The following is a 20,836-nucleotide window of genomic DNA, read 5'->3' as shown; positions in this document are numbered from 1 at the left end:
AGTTCTTTATCCCCAGTCTACAGGATGTTTCTCCTACACCATTGTTTTCTGTTCCTATATCCCAAAGACATGTAGGGTAGATTAACTGGAAACTCTGAGCTGGAACTGTGATGGAGTGGCGCCTATCTAGGGTTGGTTGCCATCTTGTACCTTGTGTAGCCAGGATAGACTGTGGCTCCCACAACCTTCAACTAAAGTCATGGGAAGAAGTACACCATACGGAAATTGTTGAATTTTTCAACATAGATCAACAGGTAAACATTCAGTCTTCGTGCAAACGGTGCCTACAAACAAAGGTGATATTCTTGAACTAATGATGCATAATATTGATATGGTGTATTCATTCTCATAACCTAAATTAAGAAAACTGTAGATTTGTCACATGGAAAGAAGCAAATCCACCCCGTCATGTGTCATAACTTCAAATCCATCAAATTAGAATCAGGTTGTCCAGATGAGATGCCAGTAATTAGAACCTCCTTACAGGGTATTCATGTGCGCCCTGCCTTATTTTAAACCACTGTGGTGGGCGGCCGGGGACTTTGCCCAGCCGGGACACCTGTATAACGGAGGGCAGCACCCCTGGGTTGTTACAGCACCACAGATTCCCAGCAAGGCATGCTGGGAGTTGGAGTTTGTCGCAGCCCTGTTGGGTTCTGTGGGTGCTGGCAGGGAGTGTTGTAGAACCTGCACAGCCCTACTACGTACACTCCTGGGTACCCTATAAAAGGAGCCAGCCGCCACCACTCTGGTAACCAAAGTCGGGAGGAAGCGGGCGAAGCTTGAGGGAGGAGTGGAGGTGGGAGAAAGAAGAAAGAAATGTGTGCTGTGTGGTGCTTTGTACTGTGCTGTATAAGGTGGGAAGCGAGGAAAAACCGCCTGCCTACTGAATTAAACATGTGTTGTGCTGAACTTGTGGGCTCTGTGTCTGTTGTGTGCGGGGTTTGGGGAGCTGTATGCCCCTGGTGTCCACACCACAGATATTGATGGTCCAGTGCTCTCTATCCTATTTATGTTTGTGGCGTCATCAGGCCAAGACAAAAAGAGCACTTCAACGCTTCCAGAAGGAAGACTGTGGATACCTATGAATCTGGCAAGGAATTTTAAAAGATTCTAAATTATTTGAAATCAAAAATTCCACTGTAAGAAAACTCATCCATAATTGGTATAGATTTCAAATGACTGCAATTTGTTTTATACTAAAAGAAATATCCAAGAACCTGAAATGTTTATGTTGGGATCTGCAGGTAACGCCTGGAACAGTTGGCGTCAAAGTGCAAATATCTACAATCGGAATAACATTACATAAATTTGACCTGCATGAGAGATGTGCCAGGAAAAACTTTGAACATCTAGCCAAAGACCAGGCCTTCTGGAACAATGTGTTCTGGACGTGTGCACCAAAGACAGCATTGTTTGGCCACAGTAACTGTAGACGTGTCTGGCACAAAGCAAAGTCAGATTTCCAAAAGGAATTTCATCCTAAATGTGATGTGTTGTGGTGAAAATGTTATGGTTTAATAATAATAATAATAATACATTTTATTTATATAGCACCTTTCCCATGCTCAAGGCACTCCACAGAGTTTAAGAAAGAACGGCAGGGTATGCAGTATATAGCATTGTACAAACCAAATAAATAAATAAAGAAGATTAAGACAGTAAGTTCAGAGAAAGCCTAACAGACAACATAATTGATGGTCTAGCACACACACACACAGGTTACATGAGCATCTTGACAGAGAGGTGAACTGAGAGAAGGGGAATGAAGTCAAGTAGAGCTAAAAGCCTTCCTGAACAGATGAGTTTTGAGTTGTTTTTTAAAAGAATTCATGGAGTCAGCTGACCTGATTAACTTCGGTAGGTCATTCCAGAGTCTGGGCGCCATACAGCTGAAGGCCCTACTATCACCCATGGAGTGTAGATTAGTGTGGGGCACAACAAGACTGCCAGAATCAGAGGACCTTAGTGAGCGGGCAGGCACATAGTGATGGAGAAGGTCGCTGATGTAGGTTATTTAAGGCTTTGTAGGTTATCAGTAGGATTTTATATTCGATTCTGTAAGACACAGGGAGCCAGTGAAGACGGAGCAGGATGGGTGCGATTTGCTCGTTGCTGCTGGTTCGAGTTTTGAATAATCTGGAGCTGTGATATAAGATTATAAGGGGCACCTGCCAGCAGTGAGTTACAATAATCTATGAGGGATGTGATAAAAACATGGACAAGCATCTTAGCATTAGAAAAGGAGACGAAGAAGCGAACACAGGATATGTTACAGAGGTGAAAGTAAGAAAGTTTCTTAATGTGATTTATGTGAGCGGAATAAGAGAGGGAGGATTCAAAAATGACACTAAGATTCTTTGCGGTAGAGGCAGGTCTGATGAGATCACAGCCAAGATGGACTGGGAAGGAGCTCATTTTATTAAGTTGCACTTTAGTCCAAATTTGCAGGAGTTCAGTTTTGTTGCAGTTTAATTTTAAAGAGTTCTGCTCCATCAAGGTATTAATTTCACTGAGACAGGTTGTGTGCTGAGAAAGCTCTGATGAAGTTTCACTTTTAACATTGAAGTAGAGATGAGTATCATCTGCATAAAAATGATAACCTCGTCCAAAGCTACAAATAATATGGCCAAGGGGAAGCATATAAATACAAAAGAGAAGAGGGCCGAGGACAGAGCCCTGAGGAGCTCCTTATGTGACTGGCGCCAAGCTGGATCTGCTGTTGCCAAGACTAACAAACTCTTGCCTATCAGTCAGATAGGACTTGAACCACTGGAGGGCAGTGCCAGAGATACCCAGCATGTTCTCCATTCTGGACAGTAGAATTTGCTGCCTCAGGGCCTGGGCTGCTTCCAGGCATCAAGTCAGTTATGAATTTTGCGTCATATCACAGTGAGCTTGAAGCGAATGTGAGGCCATCTAGTCCCATACTTGAAGTTGAACTGAAAATTGACCTTTCAGCATTATGTGAATTTCCCCCAGGGATTAATAAAGTATCTATCTATCTATCTATCTATCTATCTATCTATCTATCTATCTATCTATCTATCTATCTATCTTTAATGATCTGAAGCACAGCAGCAAACACACCAAGGAGTCGCTCAAAAAGAAGAAATGGAGGGTTATGGGCTGGCCAAGTCAAAGCCTTGATTTGACCCCCCCAATTGAAATGCTGTGTGGGAGTTTAACCCAAGCAGCATATGCAGGAAAACCCACAAACATATTGCAGCTGAAGGCATTTTGCATGGAGGGAGGAGAAATCAACAGTTTTACACAGTCGATGTCAGAGACTGGTGGGTAGTTATGCCAAATGCCCACAGGAAGCCATTTCTACTAGAGGGCGCAATGCCAGCTTCTGAGGCCAAGGTGGACTTAATTTGTTTTGAATAGACCATTACATGTATTGATGTTTTGTTAAATAAATGATTGAAAAGGCAACTGTTCCTTGTGTTTTTGTTCAAGTAGATCACTTTTATCTGTCTGCATGATGATCTCTTGTTGACCTGTTCAACAACACTTAAATTGTCACATGACTATAAATTAGAAGGGTTTGAAATTGTAAGCATGATAGTCCCCTTATTTTTCAATACTCTCCCTTTTGGTTGTGCTGATTGTACTGCTTTTTAGATTGGCACCATGTAAAATGCTGGGCCCTTCTTTGTCACAAAGGGCCAGTGCCCTATGGCGGACGCTGTACTCTTCCTTGTCATTCAGTTTGCCATATGGGTGTCACTTCTATGTACTGAAAAATGACATTCAGATATATGCTGGCTAGATGGATGGGGTCTCATTAATTTTTTATGTTATGTCATCCCATGTTTTCCTATGTAAATGGCGGAGTGGTGGCATTTACTGGCATTTACTGGATTTTAGGAGGCCCAGGCCCCTAATGGACCCTGTGATCAGAGGTGACTGTGTGCAGAGGGTGCAGACCTATAAATACCTGGGAGTGCAGCTGGATGATAAATTGGACTGGACTGCTAATACTGATTCTCTGTGTAAGAGAGGTCAGAGCCGACTATACTTTCTTAGAAGGTTGGCGTCCTTCAACATCTGCAATAAGATGCTGCAGATGTTCTACCAGATGGTTGTGGCGAGTGCCCTCTTCTACATGGTGGTGTGCTGGGGAGGCAGCATAAAGATGAAAGACGCCTCACGCCTGGACAAACTTGTTAAGAAGGCAGGCTCTATTGTAGGAATAAAGTTGGACAGTTTAACATCTGTGGCAGAGCGACGGGCACTAAGCAAACTCCTGTCAATCATGAAGAATCCACTGCATCCACTTAACAGGATCATCTCCAGGCAGAGGAGCAGCTTCAGTGACAGACTGAGGAGACCCCACACTATGCGACTCTTCAATTCCACCTGGGGGGGGTAAACACTAACATTATTCAAAGTTATTGTCTGCTTTTACATGCATTTTTATTACTATTTAATTTAATATTGTTTCTTTGTATCAGTATACTGCTAGTGGATTATGTGAATTTCCCCTTGGGATTAATAAAGTATCTATCTATCTATCTATCTATCTATCTATCTATCTATCTATCTATCTATCTATCTATCTATCTATCTATCTATCTATCTGTCTATCTATCTAAGGAGCCATGCAGAATGAACATTAATTGATAAGATTGTCCGATGTCCCTTCCAGGACCTTCTCCTGTCTTGTGCCCACTGATCTCAGTATAGTTTCTAGCTCCATATAACCCTGACCAGAAAAAAGAAGTTTATGAAGTTGACGGATGGATTTGTAAATGAATTACTCAAGGGGTTCCTTATTTATTATATTTTAATTCTGTCAGGATTTCTGAGGATGGCAGTAGACCCCCTTGTAGTGAAGGCAGAATTAAAACTGAAGGTATGGGCACCCACCGCCATATCTCCTTTTGATACAAACGTTTTGGAGGCTTGAACTAAAGTGTTTGAACAGCAAGTGATGAAATGGGGCATGTGCTGCACTGTAGATAATGGTGTGTAACAAAACTGGGCAAATGGCCACAACTGAATAGTTTAGAAGTGCCAGCACCAGGCAGTGGTGCAGCTGAGAGAGTAGTGGGAGAAGCTTGCAGTTCATATGTGTAGGAGAGACCGTTGTGATGAATGAGATATTTGATACAAAAATGTCAGTTTGAATTTGTCCAAAATGAAATGACCTTCTCTAGGTAAATGTGGATTTCTAGTAGTGCTTTTTGTTTAGGCCTGGCTCTCAAAGCTGGATGAAGGCTTTCATTTAAAAGAGTCGCCGCAGTCCTGTGAAGAAAGAAAATAAACAGCAGTGTCAGGAAAAGACTAGGCGGCTCTCGATAGAACAAAGTCTCGAGTTCAAGAGCTATAAATAGGGCCACCAGCAGACTAGCCGGCCTCCAGAAGACGTGTACTTAGAGCACATGGCTTTGCTGCTCAGCATAATAAACTTTCAAAAGTACCTAGTTGTGTGTGAAGCCATTTTGCTTATGTCTGAGTAGATATTAGAGAATGAAAAAATGTGCTCTGCATTATAGACTTAAAAAACGCGCATGGGAATGTGCTGCCCACATTGAGCTGGTCTACTGGCATCTGAAGATCAAGGGTGTGTCGGAAGAAGATTATTAGAATAGTCCAAGAAAGGCATGTCGGAGCCAATGCAGTGATGCAAGTGGAAAGTGGAACAACTGAGACTTTTAAAATAAATAGAAGTTTACATCATGGCCAGATTATGTCCTGCCACGTGTTCCAGGTGGCCCAAGGAGCCCAGACGTTTTTAAAGTTCCTCATGCATATTGACTACATTTTTAACCTGTGACTAATTCAATTCAAATGTGCCCAGTCAGAATCCACACTCCCAAGTTTGAGTGTTAATGGAGGTCCTAAATATGGCCTCAAGTACAAAATAATGGTTGAATAATGGCATTTTATGGTTCTTTAGTGGGTTATGTTATTCTGCGTAAAACCATGGCTTGACAAAGCACCATTTCATTCTGGGAAGTGTTAGTTGAAAAAGTTGCTAATATGTAGAAAAAAAGCTGAAATCTTTATTGTATGGTAGGCTAAATAGCAGGGCCCAAAACATGAACTTGGCCCCAGACACACTGAAATCCAATTGAAGCTTTTGATAACTTTACCTATGGAGGCTTTTATAGCTCTGTGTGACCACCAGGAGGCGCACCAGCTCCACAACACCCAACACAGCAGACACAGGCACAAGTCTAGAAATACACACATTTATTTATAAGGTGGGAAACGCTTCCCAAACCGTTCCCACAAGCAGCACAGTACAATAAGTACAGCAGAATAAAAAAAGCACACAGCACTTCTTCCTTCTATTCTTCCATCTCCACTCCTCCTCAGGCAAGCGTCGTCTTCTCCCTCCCGACTCTGACTCCCTGACTGAAGGCAGGCGGCTCCTTATATTATATTATATATTATATTATATTCAGAATTCCAGGAGCACTTCCAGTGTCACGTAATTAGGGCCAGGGAGTACTTCCGGGTAAGGCGGGAACCCTTTATAAAAGGGCTCAACAGTTCCTGCAGCACCACCAGAACCCAACAGGGCTGAGCCGACAAATACCAATTCCCATACAGGCCTGTGGGGATCCTAGGCACTGTTGCACCCCAGGGGAGCTGCCAAATAGCAGCTCGGGGCAGATAGTGGCTTCATAAACCATCTCCCCCGTCCATCTAGTAAAGAGGTGTCTCAGCCGGGTAATGGTCCTGGCTATTCCTCATAGCTGTCAAATCAAGCAAAAAATAAAGTTTGAATACTCAAATGAAAAATGAGTAAATATTTGTATATATTTGAAATTAGGTTAATGATTCTAGCTGTTACTTGTATTTACAAGCTTTTTTATATGTTACTATTACAGTGGAACCTCGGTTTACGAGTGTTTTGCAAGACGAGCAAAAATCTTTAATAAATTTTGACTTGATAAACGAGCGATGTCTTGCAATACGAGCAGTATGGATACACTTTGTCTGCTGAGCGTCATGTGATCACAACTGAGCTGATGGTTCTTCTCTCTCTCTCTCTCCTTATCTCGCTCGCTTGCCCAGCGCGTCTCTCTGTTTACTACAGCATTGTGACTGTGTGTGTGTGCGCTGTGAAGTGCGAGTCCCCATCTTGCTCCCCAAAACAAGAAGCTGAGTCTACGTACTTTAACACCAGCTTTATTCAGCTTGAAACAGCAACAGCGCTGTTATTTATTGCAGCAGGATCTTTATAATGTTCCTTTTATGACCCATTGACGACAGGCGCTTATAGTATGTCTGCGATCTTTTTGGATGCGCTTATACAGCATTGGGAGACTGCGATTGCTTTGGGACACTCTTCCGCGTGTCGTCCCGTTGAGTGGAATCCACCATGAGTCTAGAAACTCACACCAGCCATGATTCTTTTTAAAGGTAAAGTGCAGGTTAATTTGTATTATGTATTTTACTTTATATTTTGTATTAATCATTTTTATATGAACAGTTTTGGGTTGTGGAACGAATCATCTGAGTTTCCATTATTTCTTATGGGGAAATTCGCTTTGATATACGAGAGTTTTGGATTGCGAGCACGTTACCGGAACGATTTATGCTCGCAAACCGAGGTTCCACTGTATATTAATGACAGAAACTTCAATAATATAAAATGTAAATGTGCACAGGCCTGCCTTGAAGCTGCCACCCATGTAAGCTCGTTCAGAAGTATCCCGCTGTAGCCAGGATAGTTTTTAGCCTCCAATGGATCTGCGTACTTCAGATACTACGAGGCCTGCAAATTGCCGCCCCCTTCTTAGTATCTCTAATACAGCTACCCTCTTTTGATCTATTTAGTGCCCGGAGAGCTTTGGTGAGCCCAGACATTTATTAACAGGAGCACTCACATCACTGCTTTCTAGCCAGGCTCATCATGATGTAATCTCTACAAACTTTCACCTTAATATTTGCTGATCACTGCCAATTTTTTTTTTAACCAGTTTCTTAGATCTGTTCATCCGGTCCATGACAAAGATGCAGGCACTAGCACTTTCAGTTCCTGATGGTGAACGAGACCTTTTATTTCTCTGGAAATGTGGCACACCATCAGTTCCGAATATACCAAATAATTTTAGAAGCTACATTGAAATGTGTTGATTCATGCTCTTTCTGAAGCCTCTTTATCAGTAATACAAGAATGCAGGGTGCGGCGAACTCTTGCATAATCATTTCATCAATTAGTCCTTTTATTTTCATTCACTATGTTGCCCTCATGCAGCTCTTGTTTTTTTTTTGGCAGCTGCAAACTCCTATCAGTACTATCCTATTTTACTTTAATTTATACAGTGCAACTGCATGTATTTACATAATACACTGTTCAAAAAAAAATTAAGGGAACACTTAATCATCAAAGTCTAACAGCAAGTCAATTAAACTTCAGGGATATCAGTCTGTTCTGTTAGGAAGCATAAGCGATTGTGAATTAACTTCATCTGCTTTGGTGCAAATGAAAGTGACAACAGGCACACTGGAGAGCCAACAGCAAGACAATCCACAGCAAGGGAACGGATTTGTAGGTGGTGACCACAGACAGTTGCTCTCACCTTATTCTTCCTGACAGATTCTTCTCTAGTTTTGTGTTTTGCTAGTGTCCTTGGGCCTCATGTATAAACTGTGCGCATAAAAATGTTGTGTATGCCCGTTTCCACGCTCACATCACAATGTATAATAACGAAACTTTGTGTAAAGCCACGCACATTCTCACGCCAGCTCATTCCCTGGCGTACGCAAGTTTTCTGCTCACTTTTGCAAATTGATGGCACCCAGCATCAAAGCAGTGCTACGGTTTCTGTGTGGTTTCCCTTTATTTTTTAGATTCACATCCCTGATGCGGCTTTATCAAATGCACTGAAATTAACCACATATAGTTTTTTAGTTTAAGGCATCCGATTGTAATCAGCCTATAACAACAACAACATTTATTTATATAGCACATTTTCATACAAACAGTAGCTCAAAGTGCTTTACATAATGAAGAATAGAAAAATAAAAGACACAATAAGAAAACAAAATAAGTCAACATTAATTAACATAGAATAAGAGTAAGGTCCAATGGCCAGGGTGGACAGAAAAAACAAACTCCAGACGGCTGGAGAAAAAAATAAAATCTGTAGGGATACCAGACCATTAGACCGCCCAGTCCCCTCTGGACATTCTACCTAACATAAATGAAACAGTCCTCTTTGGATTTAGGGTTCTCACGGAAGGACTTGATGATGATGGTCACATAGACTTCTGCCTTTTGATCCATCCATCATTGTTGGAGCATCTTGATAAAGAAACAGAAGAGAGAGTAGGGGTCAGTATGGATTTTGGAGCCACCATGAACAGTTATTATGATGAATTGAACATACAGAGTATCAGGATTAAGTTAAAGCGAAGTTAGGAGAAGGCCATGTTAAAGTAATGTGTTTTCAGCAGTGTTTTAAACTGCTCCACTGTATTAGCCTGGTGAATTCCTATTGATAGGCTATTCCAGATTTTAGGTGCATAACAGCAGAAGGCCGCCTCACCACTTCTTTTAAGTTTTGTTCTTGGAATTCTAAGGAGACACTAATTTGAGGATCTGAGGTTACGATTTGGAATATAAGGTGTCAGACATTCCGATATATAAGATGGGACGAGATTATTTAAGGCTTTATAAACCATAAGCAGAATTTTAAAGTCAATCCTGAATGACACAGGTAACCAGTGTAGTGACATCAAAACTGGAGAGATGTGCTCGGATTTTCTTTCCTAGTTAGGATTCTAGCAGCTGCATTCTGCACTCGTTGCAAAAGATTTATGTCTTTTATAACAATGTATCTATTACAATGTAATGGTCCACGGAATGGCCAAACTATTCCAAATACCATAGCTGCTTTAGCGTTGTTACTCTCATTGTACCGCTCAGAGTATTTTAACGCACTGTATCCAAGTTTGGAATCACAGCTCTACAGCAGCTGATCAGAAAGCTACACCGCAGATTGTGTCAAAAGCAGAGAGAATTATGGTGATACAGTCTCTAGCACACACTGCCTCAGCCATGGGCACAGTCTATTTGAACTTTCCCATCCAGCAAAACCCTTTCCTGTAGGGACTTCACAGTTCAGAAACAGTTTCATCCCAAGAGCTATAAATGTACTCAATCAGTCCATCAAGTGTTCCCGGTAGAACTGTTTGTACTTATAAGTACAATTACCTCACTTTAAACTTGCATTACAATTGTAATATTGCACAACCTGAGCCATGTATGCTTTCTTATTGTATATTTTTCATTGTTTTTTATCGTATTATTATTTTTGTTGTTCTTATTTTACCATTTTATAAGAAAATAAGTTTATGGAAGATTTGCATATTGAATCTCATTGTACCATACAATAACAATAAAGGAGTTCAATTCAACAGAAGAAAGTGCGTAATTACAGATGATGACGACTGGCTTCTAAGTCTGTTTAGATTTTCAGGTGCTATCTTCTTGGAGCTCTTGATATCATTTTTAAAATGAAATGCAGTAAAGTATATGTATTACATTATATAGATAAAATGTTAACATCATTTAAATAATGTATACGGTTAACAATTAAACATGTGGTTACGGTGGACAGCATTAGCGATGAGCTGGCGCCCCATTCAGGGATTGTTCCTGCTTCGCGCTGTATTCTTGCTGGGGTGGCGCGACACTGGATGGATAGATGGATGGAATAATTAAACATGTACTATGAAGATATTTCAATGTTCCTTAAACGTTTTGAAGAATTGGCATTAAAGCTTACAGATGGTTTGACATCTATTACAGAGCTGATTGTGTGGCGACTGGGTACTTGGAGAAAGAAAATAATGGACAGGAATTGGGGGTTAGTACGTTTGAGAGAGACAGTACTGCTGCGATAAATTGTTTTGTTGAGAGTCACGCACGGTGCAGCAAGCATCTTGTGGGAGGCAGGAACAATCTCTGGATGGGGCGCCAGCTTGTCACTACCACTGCACCAACGTGTCTCAATGTTTAATACATGCTTTGATTCAAATCATCATGAATATGATATCAAGTATACATCTTAGTATTTAAATTGTTCAGAGAGCTGTAATATCATGAATGTAATTTATTCTGTGTCCTGTCGGAGGAAGAGAAAGCTCGTTTAAGAAGCACATAGTGATTGACACACATAAGAGTGCATAGAAGAACACATAGAATACGAAGCATTTAATGTGCTACTTTAGTTACTTTAGTTGAGAAACTAGTAAATTAAACAATTAAATAAGCTTCCACATGACACTCAGACAGTGGGCAACGACTCACCTTTTCACAGCGACTTTGATATCTGACAACTTCTTTTTTTTTTTGGCCACTGTGCGACTTTGTGAACTTGAGCTTTCGAGTTTCTCCGACACTCCATGTCACTCGATCAACTTCCTTTTCTTGTTTATACCACTGTTTAAACCAACAAATAGTACGTTTTTCCTTGCCTCCACTTGGTATTCGCTGAAATTCTTCTATTTACCCCCATGCTTTTGCCATTGCCTTTTCACAGGATGCTGAGCTTAAGGGCTATTTATATTGGTTTGCATATTCAAAGAGGCGTAATTCTGTGAGGAGACAGGGTGGGGTGGCAGCGCATGCACATACGATACATATCACACTGACCAGGATTTGTGTAGCAGAAGAATGTGGAAGTTGGTGTACACACAAATTTATGCATCTGAATTTTTTTGTGCATACGCACATTTCTGTTTTTGTCTGTACACCATGTTTTAGTGTGAATTCTACGCACTGTGTTATACATGAGGCCCCTTGTCACTACTGGTAACACGAGGTGGTACATGCAGCCAATTCAGGTTACACAGGTAGTCCAGCTCCTCTGTGCCATCACAATAAGGTCTCAAGAGCATGAAGGAGATACCAGGTGATGAGAACCTCCAGCAGTCGTCCTCCATCATGATGACCTCCCGATACCTTCTTTCCATGTCCTTGATATTCTGATGGAATCTTACACCATGCTCTTCACTCACTGCCACAAGCTTTTCAAGGAAAATTCCAAATGTGAATCCAAACAATAATCTTTGATAGTCACATTGCAATCCAATTCCTTAAATTTAAGCAATATATTTTTCACAATTCTTTATAATTTAGATCTGTATTGTCACCTAAAAACTTAAAAATTGCTTCTTTGACTGAAACCCCAGCCTCTTGTTCCAGGTCATCCATTGCACCATCTCATTCTGCATCAGAAATAAGTTTTCTAATAGCAGGTCTGGGAAAAGAGTTGTTCTTTGTCAATGTATCCTCAGATAACCCTAGAAACGTTTAGTAATAAATATATAAAATGGGGCTCCATCTTCCAACAGGGCTTTGACAGACTGCTTCATTAAACCAAACGTAATATGAAGTGCTGGGAGCAGCACTGGATAAGGATCTCCCTAGCAAGGTCCGGTGTTTTAGGCACCAAGCTGTAGCTTTTCACTAGCGGGTCAATCCTTCTGAACCCAATCTGCTGTTTTCTACTGCTTTGTTAATTCATACTCTCCATGAACCTGGCGAAAAACACCCAAAGCATTCAGTCAACCTCTAGAGGCCATAGTATGAATTAGAAGTACAACAACAACAGCAAAAAGAGAAACACTGTCCTGATCATTTTCAAGTGCACTGATCACGTGCCCGAGTCACACTGAGGTATGTTTGTCACACTCTGGTGAGATTTATCATTGGTGCGAATGGATGGGCCCAGACCCGCTACTACCTGCTGCAAGGACTCATCATCATGTTCAAGTCCAGCTACTGTATATTCTGACTTTATTGTAAAATAAAATAATGGTTTTGCTTTAAACATACAGTTAGGTCCATAAATATTTGGACTGAGACAACTTTTTTCTAATTTCTGTTCTGTACATTACCACAATGAATTTTAAATGAAACAACTCAGATGCAGTTGAAGTGCAGACTTTCAGCTTTAATTCAGTGGGTTGAACAAAACGATTGCATAAAAATGTGAGGCAACTAAAGCATTTTTTAACACAATCCCTTCATTTCAGGGGCTCAAAAGTAATTGGACAATTGACTCAAAGGCTATTTCATGGGCAGGTGTGTTCAAGTCCGTTGTTATGTCGTTATCAATTAAGCAGATAAAAGGCCTGGAGTTGATTTGAGGTGTGATGCTTGCATGTGGAAGATTTTGCTGTGAACAGACAACGTGCGGTCAAAGGAGCTCTCCATGCAGATGAAAGAAGCCATCCTTAAGCTGCGAAAACAGAAAAACCCATCCGAGAAATTGCTACAATATTACGAGTGGCAAAATCTACAGTTTGGTACATCCTGAGAAAGAAAGCAAGCACTGGTGAACTCAGCAACGCAAAAAGACCTGGACGTCCACGGAAGACAACAGTGGTGGATGATCGCAGAATCATTTCCATGGTGAAGAGAAACCCCTTCACAACAGCCAACCAAGTGAACAACACTCTCCAGGGGGCAGGCGTATCGATATCCAAGTCTACCATAAAGAGAAGACTGCATGAAAGTAAATACAGAGGGTGCACTGCAAGGTGCAAGCCACTCATAAGCCTCAAGAATAGAAAGGCTAGATTGGACTTTGCTAAAGAACATCTAAAAAGCCAACACAGTTCTGGAAAAACATTCTTTGGACAGATGAAACCAAGATCAACCTCTACCAGAATGATGGCAAAAAAAAGTATGGAGAAGGCGTGGAACAGCTCATTATCCAAAGCATACCACATCATCTGTAAAACACGGTGGAGGCAGGCAGTGTGATGGCTTGGGCGTGCATGGCTGCCAGTGGCACTGGGACACTAGTGTTTATTGATGATGTGACACAGGACAGAAGCAGCCGAATGAATTCTGAGGTGTTCAGAGACATACTGTCTGCTCAAATCCAGCTAAATGCAGTCAAATTGTCATGATACAGATGGACAATGACCCAAAACATACAGCCAAAGCAACCCAGGAGTTTATTAACGCAAAGAAGTGGAAAATTCTTGAATGGCCAAGTTAGTCACCTGATCTTAACCCAACTGAGCATGCATTTCACTTGTTGAAGACTAAACTTTGGACAGAAAGGCCCACAAACAAACAGCAACTGAAAGCCGCTGCAGTAAAGGCCTGGCAGAGCATTAAAAAGGAGGAAACCCAGCATCTGGTGATGTCCAGGAGTTCAAGACTTCAGGCTGTCATTGCCAGCAAAAGGTTTTCAAAAAAGTATTAGAAATGAACTTTTTATTTCCAGTTATTTAATTTGTCCAATTACTTTTGAGCCCCTGACATAAAGGGATTGTGTTAAAAAAATACTTTAGTTGTCTCACATTTTTATGCAATCGTTTTGTTTACCCCACTGAATTAAAGCTGAAAGTCTGCACTTCAACTGCATCTGAGTTGTTTAATTTAAAATTCATTGTGGTAATATATAGAACAGAAATTAGAAAAAATCTGTCTCTGTCCAAATATTTATGGACCTAACTGTAGATTTTAATATTAGACAATATTACATTTACATTTATCTGCTTAGCAGGCAGTTTTATCCAGAAGATGTCAACATTATCAAGTAAACAGCAGCCTGTTTAGGAGTGTCTTACAGGACAAAGGTATAACATTAATCATAAGTGAAAAGCTCAGAGCAAAATGTATCAAGTTAAATCCCTAGGTTATAAAAACCTAACAGTATCAGTTTGAGAGAAATTCATTAGAGAACACATTGAGGGAGTCACAATTCCGAATGGAGGTGGAAGCTAATTCCACTAGACAGGAGTTACACATGAAAAGAGTCTGGACTGAGATGTGATATCCCGCAGAGGTGGCATCACCAGATGCTCTTCATTAGCAGACCAGAGTGGTCAAGAAGGAACATAGGACCTGAAAGTGTCCACATATACTATATATACTTGCGTTTAAGTTCTCCCACAGATAAGTTGGGGCTTCATTTTACAGTATAATTTCGATTATTTTATAATGTCGGTCGTATAAGTGGAAGTGGAAAACCGCATATCATAATCTCTTGGACCAATAGGATAACGCCCACCTGAGAGAGTCGCCACGGGCGGGCACACTGCCTTTTTTTCTCTGTATTGTGCCTACGTAACCACACATTAATACCCGAATTATTCCGAAGTCACATTTACACTGTTTTGTGTTTTTTTTTGTAACTCATACACCTTTAGAGCATCCCTTATCTACAATAGAGCGCTTGATCAGAAGAAAATATGAAGCTGGTTTTAAATTAAAAGTCATTGAAGTTGTGAAAGAAATTGGTAACTGCACTGCTGCAACAAAATTCGCTGTATCTGAGAAACTGGTTCGAAATTAAGTGTCGTATTCTTGAACGGGCGTATTAGTCGGGTCTTGAAACCTGATCAGTTTTTCAGGTTTCAAGGCCTAACTTACACGTGAGTATACAGTATATAGTATATATAGAGGCGCTGACCCATTGACTACACTGTAGGCAGGTATCAATGATTTGAGACCGTAACAACATGGTCCCTGAAGGACAGCAGGTCCTTGATCACCACCCTAATGTTGCACTTGGAGGGTGTTAGTGATAATGAGCCAAGCTGAACAGAGATGAGGTGCTGAATGAACGGCTGAACTAGGATAACAAGAAGGTCCATCTTTGCCAGGCTGAGCTAGAAATGGTGATCCTTGATCCAGGTTGCAATTTCAGTGAGACATGCAGAAATTCTGTCTTATACTGTGTGGTCCTCTGCAGTGAATGACAGGTGTAGGTGACTATCATTAGCACAGCACTGATTTGAGAAGCCATGGGACAAGATGATGGTGCCTAATGAGGATGTGGATAGAGAGGAGAGGGCCCAGCACCGATCCTTGGGGCACCCCAATGTTTGTCTGATGCACCCTTGACATCCCTCCATGTCAGGGCTCTTCATTCATTTGTTTTGAGAAACATTAAACAGACCTGACATTCTGCCCCTTCTTTCACTTTACCCCCTCTGTCTGGCCAGGTACACAGGGTTTGCATTTTTATCACAATTTATGCTATTTGTTCCAAATTTTTTTGTAGTATTATATATATATGTTGTATTATAGCCTGAATTATTGCCTTTTATTATATTTGAATGTTTTGTATAATCTGTATTTATCTTTATTTAGTGAATATATTTTTGTAGCCAATGTTATATCGGTCCTGTTGTTCTTTCTGAATTTTGGGCATATATATAAATTATTGCTATATAAATAAATTGTGTTATTAGTATTTTTTTGTTTGTTTGTTTTGATGGCTGATCGTTTATAATAATAAGTGACAAAAACTAGAGCAGTTCTATATAAGGCAATTAATATATAGCATAATTCAGTGTAGAATATTTATTGCCGTTTTCTTCACATAGGCTACATGTTTAAAAATATTAGATTGCCCTAAATGTTTATTCTAAATTGGTTTAGAACAATATTGCACACATGCATTATATATTTTAAAAAATGTATCACTTTTATTATTCACGTTTTACTAAACTCTAACGTGGTGTAAACATTGTAATTATATGGAATATTTCGTTTCATGAATGTAAATGAAAAACTATTTTCAATTAACACAGATCTTAATGATTTTAATTTTGTCGACATGTTAAATGGTTCCCACAGACCCGAACACAACGTAAATGTTATTAGTGTATTTGACAGAAACGATCCTTATTGTTTAGTTTTATGTTTGACACGACGTGATGGCAGAAACCCTCCGAACTTCACAATGATTGCGTATTATTTAGTTTGATGTACTGTTTTTCCTTCTCATTTTTATCGCCTGTTTTTTGAATGGGTCCTTGACCTGATGTTACTTTCCGGGCTTTGCCGAGATCTGCCAAAACCTTCCAAAAGTAATTTTACGAAGTCAGTCCTGCAACGGCGGTGTTCTGACAATTTGTCCTACTTTGTCGAAGTATCCTACCTACATTAAACTTATAACGTTATACCCTGTCATCATTTAACATGTTGTATTTAGAAGTCGTCTATCAAATTTATAGAAATGTTAACATTTCTCAATTGATTCAATATGCATCATTTAATGCCCGAAAGAGACACAGCCTGATGCAAAGATTTCACAAGACGTTCATTACTCGTGCATGGATACAATGGCCTGTACAAGATTAAAAGTCACACCATGCAAAATATACAACTTGCCAGTAAATACTTATGCAGTAAACTGTAATAAATGCATTAAAGTAGTAAGGCTAAGAAAAGCATACATAAAGTTGCGTAATTTTGGTCTGCGCATGCGTAATATCAGTGAGCAGATCATTTCGATGGGTAGGATGTTTCGTTAGAACAGAGGCCACTTCCGGATCTGTAACTGCGGGTCTGTAATTGCGGTGACGTAAAGTGCTGCGGCTTTGCAAGTTGATTGCGTTTCGTTTCAAGGGGAAATGTGAGTGCGGCCACTTTAAGAAAGAAAAAAAAAATATTGTCTCCTCCACCCCTTTTTGAATGTTGAGTGGCTCAGAACTGCAGGCGGACCTGACGCACTTTTAGTTTGTTTTTCCTTTTTATCAGCAGGGATTAGTAGTGCGGATCTTCTCATTTTGTGTCGGACGAACGAACAAAGAGCCTGGTACCCCATCATTATGAAAGCCGTGCCCTGTGTTTTCGGAGGATTAATCCAGCTTTTGCTGGTATTGGGCCTTGTTGGACTCGTAGCTGGTGAGTTGAGGCCTGGGTTGTCGATCCGGGTGTATATTGTATTTATTTAGGAGTTCAGGTGGGTAGTGAAGTGGGAGAGGATAAAGGGGCAAATTGGCTGACGGGTTGGACGGACGGGTGTGTCGCTGCCAGGGTTTTCGGGGCTCTGCCGTACACATAATGGGGTAGCTGTGTTTGGAATACTGGTCATTTGCACAATGTGGTTGTGCCGGATGGATCGGTAGAACTCAAAACGTGTTCGGTACGCTGTAACGATTACCGTTTCGAGGGAGTGAGCGCGCCTGCCACGCCCCGCGTCTTTGTGGCGTTTACCTTTAACATTCTGTCCACATTTTTACTGGCACCCCGTCGCGTACGGTAGCACGTGTTAGTATCATATTAACAGCTGATCCTATGATATTGTCGAAACCATAGTAGAATAAGGGTCTAGTGGCAGTCAAGAAAGCTCGATGTTGCCTGTGTGCCCTGAAGGAGATGTTTCATATCGCATGGCACCGGCTTGATGGCAACTCAGGTCTGTACCGGGAACTAAAAAGGACGATTGCGAGAGCGCTGAGAGCAGATAAGGAGGCTTTTGTTAGAATCTGTGATCAAGTGACTCGCCATCTATGGTCTAGTTAGCCATGTCCTGCTTACAGAGGAATGGAAGCATCGCGCACATCCAGATCTGTTCCTCGGAGAGGCGCAGTCAGGGCTGGTGGGGAGCTGTCCTTACTTACACATGATGCTGCAGTTCTGACCCACTAGGCTGGCTACTTTGAGCAGTTGTTCAAAGCTGATACACACACATCAGCAAATTGGACATCTCTGGGCCCACAGTTCTTGAGGCTAATCATCCAATTAGCTGTGAACCACCCAATTTCACTGAGATGGCACAGATGGTCAACCAGCTTAGGGGAGGGAAGGCTGCAGGGATCTGTGGTATTCAGTGTGAACTTCTCCAGGCAGGTGGTAGGGCTGTCCTCCTTGCATTGCCAGCAATCTTTGCTTCCATTTGGGAGAATGGCATCATCCCAACTGACTGGAAAATGTGACTTATTGATCCTATCTGGAAAGGGGTGGGTGATCGCCTGGATTGGGGGGACTACAACTGCTCTCTCTGCCAGGTGAGATCCTTGCAAGGGTCATCCTCAGTAGGATCCGTGATCAGTTGCTCACCTACGAGCGACTGGAGCAGTCTGGTTTCATACCTAAAAAGTCTACCATCCTAGCACTGAGACTCCTCGTGGAGCAGACATGTGAATATGAGCAGATTTTCTTTGCAGCTTTTGTTAATTTTCGTAATATGATCGACGTGAGACTTTGCAGGATCCCCCCAAAGTTGATGAATATTATGACTGGTCTGTACACTGGTACTGTGAGTGCTGTGTAGAGTGAAGGCAGAGCCTCTTGTGTTGTGCTGTGGGATATCCGTCGGTGAAGAAAAATTCACTGATCTTGACTTTGCTGACAATGCTTTGAACTTCACAGAGTCAGTGGAGGCTCTGATCAGGACTCTCGGGAGACCGAGCGAGGAGTCGGTGAGTGTCTGGGCTTGTGAGTGTGCTGATAAAAACCAAAGATAGAGGCCTTTAATGATCACGTGGCCACAGCCATCAACAGTGCGTCTGTCTGTGAAGCAGTGTGTCTGCATTGTGAGGATCCCTCAGTTACGACACTACCCAGAGGATGATCTGGCTCGCTGAGTCCTCATTTTTGAGGACCTGAGTGGCTGTACCAGGCCAAGGGGATGTCCACGTAATATCTGGCTTTAGCACCTGGACGGTCATTTCCGGGAGGTAAGACTGGATCACATGTCTACCTGGTGTGGTTGCCAGTCAGGATCCTGAGCTGTTTCGTCTTGTGGTGGGTGCAACAACGTGCTGTAACGGTGCATGCCCCCCAACCTGACCTGAAACACTCTATTGCACCATCATCTGGGATTTATTTCGCCTTATACAATTTCTTGTATTAGGAATTTGTTAGTTTTCGCATACACCTTGGGGTCAGAGTGCAGGGTCCGCCATTGTACAGCGCCCCTGGAGTAATTGAAGGTTAAGGGCCTTGCTCAAGGGCCCAGCAGAGTAGGATCTATTTTGGCAGTGACAGGGATTCGAACCGGCAACTCTTCAGGATACCAGCGCAGATCCTTAGCCTACTGGGTGTCTGTGGAGATTCAGGTTTGCAAAAGGTGTCTGTAAGTCAAGATTAGTGACGAAAATTGTGAATTGCTCATGAAAGGTGTTCACTTTTTTTTTTTTACAAAACTGTTTTATTATTGAGCCAACAACATTTGTTAACCTAATCTGTGGAAACGATCAATTATTACCCCAGTATCTAAGGTTTCTAGACCAAGCTGTTTAAATGACTACAGACCAGTGGCACTTACATCTATTCCAATGAAATGCTTTGAACATTTGGTGAAAAACATTTTAATGACCGAGACAAAGTCTTTTCAAGACAATAATCAATTTGCGGGTTGTGCAAACACAAGTGTGGAAGATGCTCTGCTTGTTATCTTACATCAGATCTACACCTTTCATGATCAGCCTGGTTCATATGTCAGAGCAGTATTCTTGGATTGTTCAATACCATACAGTCTCATAGACTGATTCGGAAATTGAACAGTATGAACGTAAACCCATTTATTACACTATGGATTCAGAACTTTCTTTTAAACCGTTCACAGACACTTTTTAATAGTCATTCATTCAAACACAGGACGTCTGCAGGGGTGTGTGTCTTACCACCATTACTGTTTACTCTCTACACAAGTGACTTGAGACAGAACAATGACCACTGCTTCATTGTCAAGTATGCTGATGACGCCAGGCTCATAGGACGCGTATCTGGGGAGCAGGAGAGCCACACTGTAAATCAAGTGGACTGGATGGTAAACTGGTGCAATAAAAACTCTCACTCTGAATGTAAAAAAAGACCAAAGAAATGAGATTTGATTTTAAGAGACCGAAATCGGTATGTTCACCGATTGTAGTTCTGGGAGAGGAGGTAGAAATAGTGACTGAATATAAATACTTAGGAACTAACCTAGATAACAATCTCAACTGGAATGCAAATACAAAAACACTATTCTCTAAATGCAACCAGCATTTATTTCTCCTCCATAAACTCAAACTATTTAAAGTAGACACGGACCTCATGTTGTCCTTCTGTCGCAGTCTGATCCAGTCTGTCATCACTTTCAGTTTAATAGTCTGAAAAACC

General features: G+C 41.3%; 1 protein-coding gene across 2 annotated transcripts in view; it reads left to right on the top strand.

Moving 5' to 3' along the window:
- The first annotated feature begins 17,268 nt into the window (after positions 1-17,268).
- LOC120526184 (membrane cofactor protein-like) overlaps positions 17,269-20,836 on the top strand; it is a 68,818-nt gene continuing 65,250 nt past the window's right edge. The window contains exon 1 of one of the 2 annotated variants that reach the window (XM_039749212.1): positions 17,269-17,632. In XM_039749212.1, coding sequence (XP_039605146.1) covers positions 17,557-17,632 — 76 coding nt within the window. In that variant the 5' untranslated portion in view covers positions 17,269-17,556. The remainder of the gene's footprint in view (positions 17,633-20,836) is intronic. The other variant, XM_039749213.1, reaches the window with a different exon arrangement.

This window comes from Polypterus senegalus, chromosome 3 (assembly GCF_016835505.1).
Source record: "Polypterus senegalus isolate Bchr_013 chromosome 3, ASM1683550v1, whole genome shotgun sequence".
NCBI classification, from domain to species: domain Eukaryota; kingdom Metazoa; phylum Chordata; class Cladistia; order Polypteriformes; family Polypteridae; genus Polypterus; species Polypterus senegalus.
The sequence above is the reverse complement of the archived record's forward strand: the minus strand, read 5'-3'. Positions and strand labels throughout refer to the sequence as shown.